Raw genomic sequence first — 19,105 nt, forward strand, 5'->3', positions numbered from 1 at the left:
ATACATATTTGTGGGAAAATATATTTAAAAAAAAATTATATTCTGATGATGTTTAGGCCAGCAGAGAAGGCCTTGCAGGCCCTGACGGCCCACCACTGATGTACATACTACCTCAATTGGGCCGACCAACCAGTGCTCCCGCACATCGGCTAGCCGGGCTATCTGCATTGTGTCCCGCCACCTACCAACCCTTCTTTTACACTACTGCTACTCACTGTTCATCATATATGCATAGTCACTTTAATCATATCTACATGTACATACCACCTCAATCAGCCTGACTAACCGGTATCTGTATGTAGCCTGGCTACTTTTATCGCCTCTGTATATAGCCTGTCTTTTTACTGTTGTTTTATTTCTTTACTTACCTATTGTTCACCTAATGCCTTTTTTTGCACTATTGGTTAGAGCCTGTAAGTAAGCATTTCACTGTAAGGCTGTATTCGGCGCACGTGACAAATAAACTTTGATTTGGGGGCGGCCAGTCAGAAAGTCCAGGACCCAATTGCACAGGGCGGGGTTGAGACCCAGGGTCTCCAGCTTGATTATGAGCTTGGAGGGTACTATGGTGTTGAATGTTGAGCTGTAGTCAATGAACACCATTCTTACATAGGTATTCCTCTTGTCCAGATGGGATAGGGCAGTGTGCAGTGTGATGGCGATTGCATTGTCTATGGACCTATTGGTGCGGTATGCAAACTGAAGTGGGTCTAGGGTGGCCGGTAAGGTACAGGTGATATGATCCTTGACTAGCCTCTCAAAGCACTTCATGTTGACCGAAGTGAGTGCTATGGGGCGGTTGTCATTTAGTTCAGTTATCTTTGCCTTATTGGGTACAGGAACAATGGTGGCCATCTTGAAGCATGTGGGGACAGCAGACTGGGATAGGGAGCGATTGAATATGTCTGTAAACACACCAGCCAGCTGGTCTGCGCATGCTCTGAGGACGCGGTTAGGGACGCCGTCTGGGCCAGCAGCCCTGCGAGGGTTAACACGTTTAAATGTTTTACTCACGTTGGCCACGGAGGGGGGGGGGGGGGTGCAGTCCTTGTTCGCAGGCCGCGACGGTGGCACTGTATTATCCTCAAAGCGGGAAAAGCAGCCGTTTAGTTTGGAAGCGTGACGTCGGTGTCCGTGACGTGGCTGGTTTTCTTTTTGTAGTCCGTGATTTCCTGTAGACCCTGCCTCATACGTCTTGTGTCTGAGCCGTTGAATTGCAACTCCACTTTGTCCCTGTACCGGCATTTCGCTTGTTTGATTGCCTTGCAGAGGGAATAACTACACTGTTTATATTCAGCCATATTCCCAGACCTCTTTCCATGGTGAAATGCGGATGTTCGCACTTTCAGTTTTGCGCGAATGCCACCATCCATTCTGGTTAGGGTAGGTTTTAATAGTCACAGTGGGTCCACATCTCTTTATAAACTCACTTACTGAGTCAGTATATAGATTGACGTTGTTCTCTGATCTCGTGATCAAAACAATCTTGAAGCGTGGATTCCGATTGGTCAGACCAGCACTGCATGGTTCTAGTCACTGGTACATCCTGTTTGAGTTTCTGCCTATAAGACAGTAGGAGCATGATGGCGTAGTGGTGGGATTTGCCCAAGGGAGGGCGGGGGAGAGCTTTGTATGCATCACGGAAGTTAGAGTAGCAGTGATCGAGTGTATTAACCCCGCAAGTAGAGCAATCAATATGCTGATAGAATTTAGGTAGCCTGGTTCTCAAATTTGCATTGTTAAAATCCCCAGCTACAATAAATGCAGTCTCAGGATATATGGTTTCCAGTTTACATAGAGTCCAGTGAAGTTCCTTGAGGGCCGTCTTGGTGTCTGCTTGAGGGGGAATGTACAAGGCTGTGACGATAACTGACGAGAATTCTCTTGGGAGGTAATATGGCCGGCATTTGATTGTAAGTAATTCTAGTTCGGGTGAGAAGAAGGACTTGAGTTCCTGTATGTTGTTACGATTACACCATGAGACGTTAATCATGACGCATACACCCCCACCCTTCCTCTTCCCAGAGAGGTGTTAATTTCTGTTGGTGCGATGCATGGAGAAACCCGGTGGCTGAACCGATTCCGACAACATATTCTGAGACATGTTTCCGTGAAACAGATAATGTTACAATCTCTGATGTCTCTCTGGAAGGCAACCCTTGCTCGAATTTCATCTACCTTGTTAAGAGACTGGACATTGGCGAGTAGTATACCTCGGGAGCGGTGGGCGAAGTGCACGTCTACGGAGTCTGACCAGGAGGCCGCTCCGTCTGCCCCTTTTGCGGCGTTGTTGTTTTGGGTCGGTTTCTGGGATTAGATCCATTGTCCTGGGTGGTGGTCCAAACAGAGGATCCGCTTCGGAAAAGTCGTATTCCTGGTTGTAATGTTGGTAAGTTGACGTCGCTCTTATATCCAATAGTTCTTCCCAGCTATATGTAATGAGACTTAAAATTTCCTGGAGTAACAATGTAAGAAATAATACATTAAAAAAACTAAATACTGCAGTGTTTCCCAAAGGACTCGAAGAGAGGCGACCATCTCTGTCGGCGCCATCTTGCGGAGACTCTACCTACATGTACATATTACCTCCATTACCTCGACTAACCGGTGTCCCCGCACATTGACTCTGTACCGGTACCCCCTGTATATAGCCTCGCTATTGTTATTTTACTGCTACTCTTTAAATGATTTGTTATTTGTATTTCTTATCCTTATTTTTTAACTGCATTGTTGGTTAGGGCTTGTAAGTAAGCATTTCACTGTAAGGTCTACTACACCTGTTGTATTCGGCATGTGACAAATACAATTTGATTTGATTTAGTTGGAACAAAAACCTGCAGTACCTGCAGCACTCTAGTAACAGGGTTGCCTACCCCTGCCCTACATAGTGCACCACTTTTGACCAGAACCCAAAAGTAGTGCACTATAAAGGAAATAGGCTGCCGTTTGGGACAAACACTAAGGGAAAGGAAGGAAATAGGTTTTTGAAGGCTGGGGTGATCCATCTTGTTTCCTGTGTAGAGGTTGTTTTTCAAGGGATTCTCCAGAGTTTTAAGATATATTTTTCGACATGTTGCAGTTTGAGGATATTTTGTGTCAAGGAAGGTTGCTTGTCGGATCAGCTTTTAGAGTAACCTAATTGTTAGCTTAGAGGATCTGTTACAGAGCTGCAGGAGAGCAGTGAATTGAAAATGGAGGTAAAAGTAGCTTTTCGCTAATCATTTTAGTTTTAATGAATCTAGAGAAAATAATGAGTTATTACAATGGCCTTGCCACAGAGCAAAGAGGTGCAGTTGTAAGGAAATTGCATTAGTTTTGGAGAGTTGTAAGTTGTGTTTTGGACTGTTTATGTTGACAATTTCCTTGTCACATGCCTTTACGGCTCAGCGGGAAACTATAAATCAAATTGTATTTGTCACATGCGCTGAATACAACAAGTGTAGACCTTACCGTGAAATGCTTACTTACAAGCCCTGAACCAACAATGCAGAGTTTTTTTTAAAGTAAGAAAATATTTGCTAAAAAAATTAAAAGTGAAATAAACAGTTACAATGAAAAAAAAATCATAATTAACAATAACAGGGTTATATACAGGGGGTACAGGATCGAGTCAATGTGCGGGGGTGCAGATTAGTCGAGGTAATATGTACATGTAGGTAAGGGTAAAGTGACTATGCATAGATAATAAACAGCGAGTAGTAGCAGAATAAAAAAAAGCGTGTCAATGCAAATAGTCCGGATAGCCAATTAACTGTTTAGCTGTCTTATGGCTTGGGGGTAGAAACTATTAAGGAGCCTTTTGGACCTAGACGTGGTGCTCCAGTACCACTTTCCGTGCGGAAGCATAGAGAACAGTCCATGACTTGGGTGGCTAGAGTCTTTGACAATTTTTAGGGCCTTCCTCTGACACCATTTGTATAGAGGTCCTGAATGGCAGGAAGCTTGGCCGTACGCACTACCCTCTGTAGCGCCTTGCGGTCGGATGCCGAGCAGTTGCCACACCAAGCGGTGATGCGGTCGGATGCTGAACAGTTGCCATACCAAGCAGAGTATGCAATTGAGATTCTCCCAATGAGTACTGTACACTTCAGGAGAAAGGGGATATATTGGGACGCACCCAGAGAGTGCCATCTAACCACTAGGTTACCTGGGGCGGCAGGTAGCCTAGTGGTTAGAGCATTGGGCCAGTAACCCAAAGGTTGCTGGATATAATCGCCAAGCTGACAAGGTAAAAATCTGTCATTCTGCCCCTGAACAAGACAGTTAACCCACTATTCCCCGGTAGGCCGTCATTGTCATTAAGAATTTGTTCTTAACTGACTTGGCTAGTTAAATAAAAGGTTACATTTATTAAAAACATAGAGAGAAAATACTGATCTCTACTCTGGAGATGCCATTGTGTGTGATTCCCCCCAAAAATAAATATTGTATTAGACATTTTATGTTTATGTGATGACTAAGTTTTATAATCAATACTGGATTTAATTTAGTATTGGTTTGATCGTCAACTTCTGGTGGCATTTTCGGAAAATCAGCTAACCCATTCAAATTGCTTTTCTAACCATCTGGTTGTCCCTTATTTGCATGTCTTGTGTCTCATAATTCATGTTTTTGAGTGCTGTTTGGCTACTATGGCATTGTAGTTTTGTGCTCTACTGGAAAACTCAATAGCGTTGATTTGTCATTTCAGTAATTGCTTTGCTTAAGTTTGCCAGCAATCTAAACTGTGTAGTACTTGGTGTGTCATCTCTGTGTGTGTGTGTGTTTCCCCCTGTGTGCCTCAATAATGTGGTACTTTGTGTGTGTGTTTCTGTATAATGAAAAGGTTGATCAGTTGTCTGCAGAGTAGAGATCAGTGTCACTCTCTATCTCCTTTCTCCTGAAGTGTACTCATTGGGAGAATATCGCGTCCTCTCTCCTCACCTAATTTTCAAAACTCATTGGATGAGAAAGCCAGAGGTCCCACCCATCTGACCTTCTCCTCCAATGGGTTTTGAGAAGGAGGCGAGGAGAGAGGACCCGAGGAGTGTGCAATTGAGATTCTCCCCCTCACCACTTCCCAAAAATCTTAAAGTATTAGATTGGTGGAGGCAGCGGCAAGTTTAGAAGGAATTTACACATTCATTTCCTTCCAAATCAGTGAAGTGCACACTTTGGGAGGAAGGAGAGATAATTGAGACGTAGCCATTCACTCTTGCACTGTTTTTCTGTGTACTGATCCCTCCTCCAGAATGCTTAAAGATAGGTGCCAGAACAAGAAGATACAGTGCATTCAGAAAGTATTCAGACCCCTTGAATTTTCCCACATTTTGTTAAATTACAGCCTTATTCTAAAATGTAATAAAAAATGTAATAAATGTTTTTTCCCCCTCATCAATTTACACACAACACTCCATAATGACAAAGCAAAAACAGCCTTTTACAAATGTTTGCAAATTCATAAAAAAAAACTGAGTATTCAGACCCTTTACTCAGTACTTTGTTGAAGCACCTTTGCCAGCAATTACAGCCTCAAGTTTCTCCCATTCTTCTCTGCGGATCCTCTCAAGCTCTGTCAGGTTGGATGGGGAGCGTTGCTGCACAGCTAGTTTCAGGTCTCTCCAGAGATGTTCGATCTGGTTCAAGTCCGGGCTCTGGCAGGGCCACTCAAGGACATTTGGCCAGTCCTTGTCGCTGAAAAACACCCCCACAGCATGATGCTGCCACCACCATGCTTCACCGTAGGGACGGTGCCAGGTTTTCTCCAGACTTGGCATTCAGGCCAAAATGTTGTTTCTCATGGTCTGAGAGTCCTTTAGGTGCCTTTTGGCAAACTCCAAGCAGGCTGTCATGTGCCTTTTACTGAGGAGTGGCTTCCATCTGGCCACTCTACCATAAAGGCCTGATTGGTGGAGTGCTGCAGAGATGGTTGTCCTTCTGGAAGTTTCTCCCATCTCCACAGAGGAACTCTGGATCTCAGTGAGAGTGACCATCGGGTTCTTGGTCACCTCCCTGACCAAGGCCCTTCTCCCCCAATTACTCAGTTTGGCCGGGCGGCCAGCTCTAGGAAAAGTCTTGGTGGTTCCAAACTTCCTTCGTTGAAGAATGATGGAGGCCACTGTATTCTTGGGGACCTTCAATGCTGCAGAATTGTTTTGTACCCTTCCCCAGATCTGTGCCTCGACACAATCCTGTCTCGGAGCTCTATGGACAGCTCCTTCAACCTCATGGCTTGTTTTTGCTCTGACAACTGTGGGACCTTATATAGACAGGTGTGTGCCTTTCCAAATCATGTCCAATCAATCCAAACAAGTTGTAGAAACATCTCAAGGATGATCAATGGAAACAGGATGCACCTGAGCTCAATTTCAAATCTCAAAGCAAAGAGTCTGAAAAGTTATGTAAATAAGTTATCTGTTTCTAAAAACCTGTTTTCGCTTTGTCATTATGGGGTGTTGTATGTAGATTGATGAGGGAAAAAACATTTTATACATTTTAGAATACGGCTGTAACGTAACAAAATGTGGATAAAGTGAAGGGGTCTGAATACTTACCGAATGCACTGTCGTGGCCAAAAGTTTTGAGAATGACACAAATATTAATTTTCACAAAGTCTGCTGCCTCAGTTTGTATGATGGCAATTTGCATATACTCAAGAATGTTATGAAGAGTGATCAGATGAATTGCAATTAATTGCAAAGGCCCTCTTTGCCATGCAAATGAACTGAATCCCAAAAAACCTTTCCACAGCATTTTACCCCTGCGACAAAAGGACCAGATGACATGTTATTCTCTCGTTAACACAGGTGTGAGTGTTGACGAGGCTGGAGATCACTCTGTCATGCTGATTGAGTTTGAATAACAGACTGGAAGCTTCAAAAGGAGGGTGGTGCTTGGAATCATTGTTCTTCCTCTGTCAAACATGGTTACCTGCAAGGAAACACGTGCCGTCATCATTGCTTTGCACAAAAAGGGCTTCACAGGCAAGGATATTGCTGCCAGTAAGATTGCACCTAAATCAACCATTTATCGGATCATCAAGAACTTCAAGGAGAGCGGTTCAATTGTTGTGAAGAAGGCTTCAGGGCGCCCAACAAAGTCCAGCAAGCGCCAGGATCGTCTCCTAAAGTTGATTCAGCTGCGGGATCGGGGCACCACCAGTACAGAGCTTGCTCAGGAATGGCAGCAGGCAGGTGTGAGTGCATCTGCACGCACAGTGAGTCGAAGACTTTTGGAGGATGGCCTGGTGTCAAGCATTGAAGCAAAGAAGCCACTTCTCTCCAGGAAAAACATCAGGGACACACTGATATTCTGCAAAAGGTACAGGGATTGGACTGCTGAGGACTGGGGTAAAGTCATTTTCTCTGATGAATCCCCTTTACGAAAAAAGCTTGTCCGGAGAAGACAAGGTGAGCGCTACCATCAGTCCTGTGTCATGCCAACGGTAAAGCATCCTTAGACCATTCATGTGTGGGGTTGCTTCTCAGCCAAGGGAGTGGGCTCACTCACAATTTTGCCTAAGAACACAGCCATGAATAAAGAATGGTACCAACACATCCTCCGAGAGCAACTTCTCCCAACCATCCAGGAACAGTTTGGTTACGAACAATGCCTTTTCCAGCATGATGGAGCACCTTGCCATAAGGCAAAAGTGATAACTAAGTGGCTCTGGGAACAAAACATCGATATTTTGGGTCCATGGCCAGGAAACTCCCCAGACCTTAATCCCATTGAGAACTTGTGGTCAATCCTCAAGAGGCGGGTAGACAAACAAAATCCCACAAATTCTGACAAACTCCAAGCATTGATTATGCAAGAATGGGCTGCCATCAGTCAGGATGTGGCCCAGAAGTTAATTGACAGCATGCCAGGGCGGATTGCAGAGGTCTTGAAAAAGAAGGGTCAACACTGCAAATATTGATTCTTTGCATCAACTTTATGTAATTGTCAATAAAAGCCTTTGACACTTATGAAATGCTTGTAATTATACTTCAGTATTCCATAGTAACATCTGACAAAAATATCTAAAGACACTGAAGCAGCAAACTTTGTGGAAATTTATATTTGTGTCATTCTCAAAACTTTCGGCCACAACTGTATATGCAAAGTACATATTTTCTTAAAGAGTATATGTGGACCAAAAGTCAAATGTCTCTCATTCTTTCTTCAAATCGCCTCGTGCGAAAGGAAAGTGTCTATACTTCTTATACTTCACTCTTTGCCTCCCTTTTAATCAATCTCTTCCCACGTCTGTCAGGGATTTTCATGAGCACATGTAACGTGGACGTACGTTGGTTCCCCTTCGACATCCAAAAGTGTGAGATGAAGTTTGGCTCGTGGACGTACGATGGCTGGCTGATGGACCTACAAATGAACGAGGCCGACATCTCCGGGTACATGTCCAACGGGGAGTGGGACCTAGTGGGTCAGTGGGGTTGGAATTGCCCTCCTAAATTTCTGTTATCAATTTCTCAACTTCAGTGTCAACTCAACTTTTATAAAAAAATATTTATTCTCTCCTTTACTCTTTTTTTGATTTTCTTTCTCTCTCTCTCAAGGAGTGCCAGGTACTCGTAGCGAGGTGTTCTATGACTGTTGTAAGGAGCCCTACCCTGACGTGACGTTCGTTGTGACCATCCGCCGGCGCACTCTCTACTACGCTCTAAACTTGCTCATCCCCTGTGTCCTGCTATCCTCCATGACCCTGCTTATCTTCCTACTGCCTGCCGACTCTGGAGAGAAGATCTCTCTGGGTGAGCAGAGAGGAGAACATGATCCAAGAGTGATAGAATAGACTAACCTTATTTAGGTTAGGAACATAGAGAGGAGAGGATGGTGGACAGCAGCATGGAGAGGAGAAGAGGAAATGACTTAGAGAGTATAGGGAGGAATAAGAAAGGATGTGGGGGAATAATGGTGACGGGGAAGAAAAGATGACAGGGGAGGGAAAGTAGATTGATTCTAGAAAAAACTAAAAAGTGGAGGAAAACAAAGAAGACCTAGAAGAACTAGGTAAATGTAAAACGTTTTAACCTAATTTGAGGATGCATTACACTGCATTGTATTACACACCACAGCCAATTAACATATTGATGTAATTAAGCCCAGGAATTGATTAGGGAGTGAGAGCATACACACAGCCTTCCAGGAATTCAGCTTGACACCATGCTTGATGAACAGCCTGGCTGATACCAGGTTATGTTGTACAACACAAGCTATGTACCCAATACCTATCATAGTGTGGAGAGGCTGTTTTTTAAACTCTAAATCGAGTCTCATGATAAGGGTAGAAATGCTTCCAGCTTTGTGCTTTGGCACTGATTGGTTATTACCCCCCCAAAATTACCCGAGGGGCATTGAAAACTCTTGCTATCTGGATTTGAAAACGAACAGTTGTAAAGCAAGGGGTCAGTGCTCACAGCCTATTTGTGTGTGGGGGTGTTACAGCGAGAGAGATGGAGAGTGGAACAAACCAGTGTAAAAGCACAGCAACCTTCGTTATTGAGGCTCTATCTGCATCCCAAATGGCATCTTATTCCCTTTATAGTCTACTACTTTTGACCAGGGCTTTGGCCAAAAGTAGTGCACTATATGGGGAATAGGGTGGCATTTGAAACGCATTGATTGTGCCAACAACATCAAAGGAGCCTCCCCAGCCGCTGAAGTAAGGAGGACTTGGAGTTTGGTATCAACCAGGCTAGCCAAGATAAGCATATTGCTTAAATGAAAGCCACTGTCCATTTCTTACTGTGACATTCTTAAAAGTGATTTTCTGATTTCCTCTCAACCCTTGAAGGGACATTCGTTTTATCTAATGAGCGAACAGGACTGACTCACTTGACAGATGTTTGTTTTATCGGCTTGCTTCTGGACGGCACCAGTTATGCCAAGAAAGCACTTGTAAAATGTGGGTTTAAAAAAAAGTGGGACAGAGGTAATGGGAGGAGATGAAGATTAAATCTGATGAATGAAGATGGAGAAGGGAGGGAGTTGGGGGGGGGCAGAGACAGCTGGGGTAGATGGATTGCTAATATAGGGTAAGCATATGTGTGGGTTAGAAGTAAGGCTCTACTAAGGGCAATTGAAGAAGAGGAATGTAGTAAAGTAATTTCACTTTGGGTACATTACTCTGTCACACTTTGCATCAGATCGAACCAAATCGAATCATATTCAATTCTATTGAAATCAATAACCATTGGCTTGATTGGTAGAGACCATAAAGTATTTGCCAAACGAGATGCCTATAAGAAAGTTTATCATTACAAATGTGGATTTCTGTAGGCTGGACCGAGATCAAAACTAATTGACGCACTGATGTTGATAAATGTGTGATAAGTGTGGGGAGTAGTGTGTGTTATAGTTGCCCTGAGTATTTCAAAATCCAAGAGCCTAGTCAGTTAGAATGGAGACGGTGCTCAGCATCCACTCACTGTTTTATACATTTTCAATATCTTCCTCTCTCTTTTCAGGTATCACTGTGCTGCTCTCTCTCACTGTCTTCATGTTGCTGGTGGCAGAGATCATGCCAGCCACTTCAGATTCCATCCCTCTTATAGGTGTGTGTGTTCTTATACGCGTGTTAGAGTCTAGAATGTATGTGTGCTTGAAATAATTGTCCCAAATGTTTGTCAGGCCCTGGTGATCTAACCATCTGGTTGTCCTTAAATGTAATTGGCTAAATAAATCTGAAAGATTCGCTGCTGGAAATTAGGTACGGTGAGCTCCCTGCAGCCAGACAGATGACTACTAAAGCCCAAGAAAAATGACAAGTCATGATCAGCAAGAACCACTGTTAGCATTGTTATTACAAATGGCTTCCTCGCTCTACTCTAATTGTTTTGTCTCTTTCCTGCTTTTTTGCCCACCTTTCAGGACAGTACTTTGCCAGTACTATGATCATTGTTGGGATGTCAGTCATAGCTACAACGGTGGTGCTGCAGTATCATCACCACGACCCAAACGGAGGACAGATGCCCAAATGGGTAAGGCCAGAGCTCATGCTGTCTACTCCAGCCAAAGACAGTTACATTTTTAGTAATTTAGCAGACGCTCTTATCCAGAAAAACTTACAGGAGCAATTAGGGTTAAGTGCCTTGCTCAAGGGCACAGAGATTTATTTAACCTTGTCGGCTCGGGGATTCGAACCAGAGACCTTTTGGTTACTGGCCCAACGCTCTTAACCGCTAGCCTACCACCAGTCATGACTAACTATTCCCATAGGAAAACACTATGCGCTCACCCAGCAATCCCTCCGTGGCTGGTCTCCTGGTATATCACAATGCTACAATGTCTTTATCAAAATAATATGATTAATCATTTTGCTCACAATTTTTCTTCATTGAAATTGAGTAACACCAATGACACTTTGTAATTAGACACACTTAAAAATGTTTTTATCAAAGTAATATGATTAATAATTTTGCTCACAATTTTTCTTCATTTAAATTGAGTAACACCAATGACACTTTGTATTTAGACACACAAAATGATCAATGGAGTCCTCAAATGTAAGACATTAAAGGGAGGGAATGCTTAAGGTCCATTTATATCTTTGTAATGAGTGTTTTACAAGCAGGTAACATTGACATAACATTTTAAAACTTTACAACGTTTATTTACTTTCTAGCCTTCTAAATAATCGATAGATCTCTCTAAATCTCAAAAACATGTCACTACAACTATACTCATCACTAGTGGGACAAGCCAATTTGCTTCAAACAATGTATAAACAGACATTTTTATGCAGTATAAAGAACTTGCATTGTGGTTTATCGTTGATAAACCGTTAAATTAAAAACAGAATGATGTGATGTGCAACTATTTGTCATTTTAAAGTGTTAAAAAAAAATTATGGTTGCAAAGGCAAGAGGCGCAAATGCCACCCCAATTCAAAATTGACTGATGCAATACTTGCCGGAATACTACCTTTGACCCCTTAATTGTTACCCTCTTTATCTGCCCTTCACTCCAACTGTCGTAGATTATTCTTTCAATGCCTCTGTCTATAGTTTTCTCCATCTTTTCACCCTCCAATCTCCACATCCCTCTGTATTTGTCCTTCTAAACCACTTATACTAACAAATCACTATATATCTCCTCACTCCCTTGCAGTCTGTCCAAGTTCGCATCAACAGTACCATACCTTTCGGTTGGACCCAATAATACACTGGGTCTGTAGGCTTGTGTTTGACATAGTTTCTAGCCTTATCTCAGTCTCTCACTTTGTGCAATACCTTGAAGCTTTTCCAAATGCATATCTCAGCTTCCCCTGTTTGGCGGATACGGCATTTACAGATTTATTGATGTCATCAACTCAGAGAATGGGTTTTGGTGAAGGAGAATGGATGGGTTGAAGATGCTTTATAGATTGGTGCAATCTGCAAGGTCTTCCCACTGATAAATGGCCCACTTTGGGTAGTCAGCTGGCCAATTAGCAACGTAAATGATGGTGGTTCAGAGAAGGGCATCGAACGGCAATGTTAATAATTGCACAACAACAACAGACACTATAGAGGCCCACAGTGGAGGTGTCATAATACCCATAAAACCTAGTGTTCAAATGGGGAAATGGTTCCAATCATTTCCCCACCATTCATTTTTCCAATTGGGGATTTTAGAAACACTTACCCTGGCGTTTTGATAATCATGTAAATCTCTCTCGGAGTTGACTTTTATCAATATATTCGCGGCTCTATTTACTCAGATTCGAAAATGCTATTTAGCGTCAAAGTACAGTGCATTCGGAAAGTATTCAGACCCCTTGACTTTTTCCACATTTTGTTACGTTACAGCCTTATTCTAAAATGGATTAAAATAAAAATATTCCTCGTCATCCTACACACAATACCCCACAATGACAAAGTGAAAACCGGACTCTCAGACCATGAGAAACAAGATTCTCTGGTCTGATGAAACCAAAATGGAAGTATTTTGCCTGAATGCCAATCTTCACGTCTGGAGGAAACCTGGCACCATCCCTATGATGAAGCATGGTGGTGGCAAACTCATTCTGTGGGGATGTTCCGCGGCAGGGACTGGGAGACTAGTCAGGTTTGAGGGAAAGATTAATCGCAATGTCAAATCAAATCAAAGTTTATTTGTCACGTGCGCCGAATACAACAGGTATAGACCTTACAGTGAAATGCTTACTTACAGGCTCTAACCAATGGTGTGGGAAAAAAAGGTATGTGTGTAGGTAAGTAAAGAAATAAAAAAACAGTAAAAAGACATTTGAAAAAAGAGTAGCAAGGCTATATACAGACACCTGTTAGTCAGGCTTATTGAAGTAGTATGTACATGTAGGTATCGTGCATATATGATGAACAGAGAGTAGCAGCAGCATAAAAGAGGAGTTGGGGGGGGGGGGGCACACAATGCAAATAGTCCAGGTAACCATTTGGTTACCTGTTCAGGAGTCTTATGGCTTGGGGGTAAAAACTGTTGAAGCCTTTTTGTCCTAGACTTGGCATGCCGGTACCGCTTGCCATGCAGTAGTAGAGAGAACAGCCTATGACTGGGGTGGCTGGGGTCTTTGACAATTTTTAGGGCCTTCCTCTGACACCGCCTGGTGTAGAGGTCCTGGATGGCAGGCAGGCAGCTTTGCCCCAGTGATGTACTGGGCAGTACGCACCACCCTCTGAAGTGCCTTGCGGTCGGAGGCCGAGCAATTGCCGTACCAGGCAGTGATGCAACCGGTCAGGATGCTCTCGATGTTGCAGCTGTAGAACCTTTTGAGGATCTCAGGACCCATGCCAAATCTTTTTAGTTTCCTGAGGGTGAATAGGCTTTGTCGTGCCCAGTCGATGAGAATGGGGACGTGCTCGGTGCTCCTTTTCCTGTAGTCCACAATCATCTCCTTAGTCTTGGTTACGTTGAGGGATAGGTTGTTATTCTGGCACCACCCGGCCAGATCTCTGACCTCCTCCCTATAGGCGGTCTCGTCGTTGTCGGTGATCAGGCCTACCACTGTTGTGTCGTCAGCAAACTTAATGATGGTGTTGGAGTCATGCCTGGCCATGCAGTCGTGGGTGAACAGGGAGTACAAGAGGGGACTGAGCACGCACCCCTGGGGAGCTCCAGTGTTGAGGATCAGCGTGGCAGATGTGTTGCTACCTACCCTCACCACCTGGGGGCGGCCTGTCAGGAAGTCCAGGATCCAGTTGCAGAGGGAGGTGTTTAGTCCCAGGTTCCTTAGCTTGGTGATGAGCTTTGAGGGTACTATGGTGTTGAACGCTGAGCTGTAGTCAATGAACAGCATTCTCACATAGGTGTTCCTTTTGTCCAGGTGGGAAAGGGCAGTGTGGAGTGCAATAGAGATTGCATCATCTGTGGATCTGTTTGGGCGGTATGCAAATTGGAGTGGGTCTAGGCTTTCTGGGATAATGGTGTTGATGTGAGCCATTACCAGCCTTTCAAAGCACTTCATGGCTACGGACGTGCGTGCTACGGGTCTGTAGTCATTTAGGCAGGTTGCCTTTGTGTTCTTGGGCACAGGGACTATGGTGGTCTGCTTGAAGAATGTTGGTATTACAGACTCAATCAGGGACATGTTGAAAATGTCAGTGAAGACACCTGCCAGTTGGTCAGCACATGCCCGGAGCACACATCCTGGTAATCCGTCTGGCCCCGCAGCCTTGTGTATGTTGACTTGTTTAAAGGTCTTACTCACGTCGGCTACAAAGAGCGTTATCACACAGTCGTCCGGAGCAGCTGATGCTCTCATGCATGCCTCAGTGTTGCTTGCCTTGAAGCGAGCATAGAAGTGATTTAGCTCGTCTAGTAGGCTCGTGTCACTGGGCAGCTCGCGGCTGTGGTTCCCTTTGTAGTCTGTAATAGTTTGCAAGCCCTGCCACATTCGACGAGCGTCGGAGCCGGTGTAGTATGATTCAATCTTAGCCCTGTATTGACGCTTTGCCTGTTTGATGGTTCGTCGCAGGGTATAGCAGGATTTCTTGTAAGCTTCCGGGTTAGAGTACCGCACCTTGAAAGCGGCGGCTCTACCCTTTAGCTCAGTGCGAATGTTGCCTGTAATCCATGGCTTCTGTTTGGGGTATGTACGTACAGTCACTGTGGGGACGACGTCCTCGATGCACTTATTGATAAAGCCAGTGACTGATGTGGTGTATTCCTCAATGTCATCGGAAGAATCCCGGAACATGTTCCAGTCTGTGATAGCAAAGCAGTCCTGTAGTTTAGCATCTGCTTCATCTGACAATTGTTTTATAGACCGAGTCACTGGTGCTTCCTGCTTTAGTTTTAGCTTGTAAGCAGGAATCAGGAGGATAGAGTTGTGGTCAGATTTACCAAGTGGAGGGCGAGGGAGAGCTTTGTACATGTCTCTGTGTGTGGAGTACAGGTGATCTAGAATTTTTTTCCCTCTGGTTGCACATTTAACATGTTGATAGAGATTTGGTAGAACTGATTTAAGTTTCCCTGCATTAAAGTCTCCGGCCACTAGGAGCGCCGCCTCTGGGTGAGTGGTTTCCTGTTTGCTTATTTCCTTATACAGCTGACTGAGTGCGTTCTTAGTGCCAGCATCTGTCTGTGGTGGTAAATAAACAGCCACGAAAAGTATAGCTGAGAACTCTCTAGGCAAGTAGTGTGGCCTGCAATTTATCACAATATACTCTACTTCAGGCGAGCAAAAGAGACTTCCTTAGATTTCGTGCACCAGCTGTTGTTTACAAATATGCACAGACCGCCCCCCCTCGTCTTACTGTGCTGTTCTATCCTGCCGGTGCAGGGTGTATCCCGCTAGCTGAATATCCATATCCAATGTACAGAGAGATCCTTGATGAAAACCTGCTCCAGAGCGCTCAGGACCTCAGATTAGGGTAAAGGTTCACGTTCCAATAGGACAACTACCCTAAGCACACAGCTAAGACAATGCAGGAGTGGCTTCAGGACAAGTCTCTGAATGTCTTTGAGTGGCCCAGCCAGAGTCCAGACTTGAACCCGATCGAACATCTCTGGAGAGACCTGAAAATAGCTGTGCAGCGACGCTCCCCATCCAACCTGACCGAGCTTGAGAGGACCTGCAGAGAAGAATAGGAGAAATTCCCAAAATTTGGGAAGCTTGTAGCGTCACACCCAAGAAGACTGTTATCGCTGCCAAAGGTGCTTCAACAAAGTAGAGTAAAGGGTCTGAATACTTATGATATTTAAATGTTTTATTGTCTAAAAACCAGTTTTTACCTTGTCATTATGGGGTAGTGTGTGTAGACTGATTAAATTGTGTTTCTCTCATCAATTTTATAATAAGGCTGTAACGTAACAAACTATGGAAAAAGTCAAGGGGTCTGAATACTTTCCGAATGCACTGTAGACATCATGCAATACTACAAATTCCTGCAAATCATCTCTGTCACCTTTGCTAACAGGTAGTGTGTCAATTTAAAACTTGCACAAGACAGTTCACAGAATTGTCCATTTAAAGAAATGTAGCCTATTTAATCATTATTACATTTAGATAACATGAGATAGTTAAACCAAGATAGCAGTGGACTTGTGTGTGTTTGTGTCCTCAAAAAAGTTGCGGTGGACAGATGATCTGCTGTAACTCATTCAGAACGCAGATCGGCATTTCATCTTGTTTTCCTAGCCTCTCTCCACTTGTTAGACATTATATGCACATTGATAGCTTGCTAGAAAACGTCTACACCAACTGATTTAACATGCGAGGAGAAATTAATCGAGCGATGAAGAGCAAGTGGATGGAGAGAATACATGCCTAAGTATTACTTTGAAGTTTTGTGATTGGTTGTCCCAAAGCTGGGACTTGTTGAACGTCCCGGTTTTCACAGAGCCGTAGGCAGAATTTTTAAAGAAAATACCGCAACAATGACTATTGGCGGGTTTTAATGTACAGCGTTTTTGACCCCCTACCGCTTTCAGATAAAAAAAAAACTGTATAAAGACAGCTTTTTGTCTAGATATAAAAGGGATAAAAGATCCCTAAGGGGGAGACAAATGCCTGTGTCTAACTTTAATTCCACGGTTAGAATTTAAATGAGGCTTTATATAAAAGGTTTCCTGCCTTAGGTGATTTTCTCATTCTTGTGCTCATGAAAGTAGCGTTGAATACAAAAGGTCAAGTTGAATATACCAGCATCTGCACACACCACCCACTGTGTCAAGCTTTTACCAGCTGAAAGGTTTCCCCCTTAGTGTATTTAAGTGCACTACCCTTTTTAGGTGTAGGTGTATTCCTCACTAGATGTGTTTACCTCCCTTGCTATGTATCTACACTGAGTGTACAAAACATTAAGAACACCTTACTAATATTGAGTTGAAGTGGATTTAACAAGTGACATCAATACCGGATCATAGCTTTCACCTGGTTAGTCTGTCATGGAAAGAGCAGGTGTTCAATGTTTTGTACACTCAGTGTATATTATAACATCCTTCTCTGATTGATTCTCCTTTCTCTTCATTTCAGGTTAATGTGGTCCTACTGCAGTGGGTAGCATGGTTCCTACGTATGAAGCGCCCAGGGGAGAGTGATGATCCAGAGCGACCACCCTGCGCCCCCCACCTACGGCGCTGCTCCTCAAGCTCCCAGAGCGGTAGCATCCCTAACCCTCCAGACCCCACACTCCACCCGCTCCACCCCCAGAACCTGGTCCCTCTCCAGGCTGGCCCCCAGCACTTGGGTCATCCCCATCTTCACACCCAGTCCAGTGCCAACAACAATGGAAACCTGCTCTACATTGGCTTCCAGAATCTGGACGACCCCCCACTGCTCCCAGATCACATCCAGAATTACAGCATCTCGGCCGGGCCTCCTCGAGTAGCAGGCAGTCCCCCTCCCCATCTGCCCCCACCATTTTGCAGCCCTCCGCCACCCCCCATCCCGGACACCGTGGGCTGCCCTAGCACCATTTCCAGCGGCGGAGTCTTCGGAATGGGGAGTGGAGGACAGTACTCAGCAGGGCGTATAGGCGACCCTCAGCTCCAGGCTATTCTGGAGGAAGTGCGTTACATGGCGGACCGCTTCCGTGAGCAGGATGAGACGGAGAGCGTGGCCGACCAGTGGAAGTTTGCGGCAGCAGTAATCGACCGGCTCTGCCTGGTGGCCTTCAGTGTGTTCAACATCATCTGCACCATCGCCATCCTCATGTCCGCTCCCAACTTTGTGGAGGCCGCCTCCAAGGACTTCTTCTGAGGAAGAAGAGGATGGGGCAGAGGAGGAGATATTAAGAGTGAGAAGAGAACTGGGGAGGAGAAAGAGCAGGATGTGGAATGATTTGGGGCTCAGTCTAAGAGGGCTATTGTCGGGGACAACAGACCCTCCTGTCAAGATGAAGGGGCTTCTTTGTAGATGCCTATAGTACATCTCAAGATGGTCTATTGAAGTCTATCAAGGACCTCTGATGAAATGGAACAGGATGGGGAGGGATGAGTTAATGGGAGAAGAATCCAAAAAGGCATCGTTCAAGGACTGTAGAGGGTGAAGTCAATTGTATTGAACTATAAGGCTTTCTCAAAGACCTATAAGAAGTGAAGGTGAGCAGGACGGGCAATTAGAAAAGTGGAGTATGGGATAATTCAACCTGAGATTGGGAAGATTGCAGTCCCTAGAGAGAGAGAGGGCGAGAGAGCGAGAGAGAGGAACATACAGATATATAGGGCTGTTTGATTTACTGGCAGAGAGAAGATAACCCTTCACTCTCAAGTCCCAGAAAAGGCAAAGAAAGACAGCATAATTTACTGAAAGGGGGGACCGGGAAGGAGGGGGAGAGTGACTTTTACAAGGAGAGACAACAAGGAATGAGTGTGTGAACAGACAGAGGTATTCTATGGTGACAGCGAAGGAGGGAAGGTCCAACAAACTGAACTGGGCAGTGTTAAAGCGAACACTTAGATCTCCGGGATAAACAGAAGAACACATCAGATGAGAGGAATAAAAATAAATCTCATCTTTCATTCTGTCTCATTTGTTTCATGGGCATCAAATTGCAAGGTCTTAAATAACATGGGGTATTTTTCGATCGGTTGAAGCACTAAATGAAGTCCCATTTCCTTCCCCAGGCCTGATCTGTCAGTGGGTTGCCAGTGTCTACCAATCTCCTTCAGTGTGCAGCACTGCTTGTGATTGGGCAACTGCATTAGTGCGTAATCGTCAGTA

General features: G+C 44.4%; 1 protein-coding gene across 3 annotated transcripts in view; it reads left to right on the forward strand.

Moving 5' to 3' along the window:
* The window catches only part of chrna11 (cholinergic receptor, nicotinic, alpha 11), a 50,647-nt gene extending 31,744 nt beyond the window's left edge, over positions 1-18,903 (forward strand). For all 3 annotated transcript variants that reach the window (XM_071374736.1, XM_071374734.1, XM_071374735.1), the window contains 5 exons: positions 8,237-8,404; positions 8,538-8,732; positions 10,449-10,535; positions 10,852-10,961; positions 17,417-18,903. In XM_071374736.1, the coding sequence (XP_071230837.1) occupies positions 8,237-8,404; positions 8,538-8,732; positions 10,449-10,535; positions 10,852-10,961; positions 17,417-18,142 (1,286 nt within the window). In that variant the 3' untranslated portion in view covers positions 18,143-18,903. The remainder of the gene's footprint in view (positions 1-8,236; positions 8,405-8,537; positions 8,733-10,448; positions 10,536-10,851; positions 10,962-17,416) is intronic.
* The last annotated feature ends 202 nt before the right edge of the window (positions 18,904-19,105 follow it).

This window comes from Salvelinus alpinus, chromosome 29 (genome assembly GCF_045679555.1).
Source record: "Salvelinus alpinus chromosome 29, SLU_Salpinus.1, whole genome shotgun sequence".
NCBI classification, from domain to species: Eukaryota; Metazoa; Chordata; class Actinopteri; order Salmoniformes; family Salmonidae; genus Salvelinus; species Salvelinus alpinus.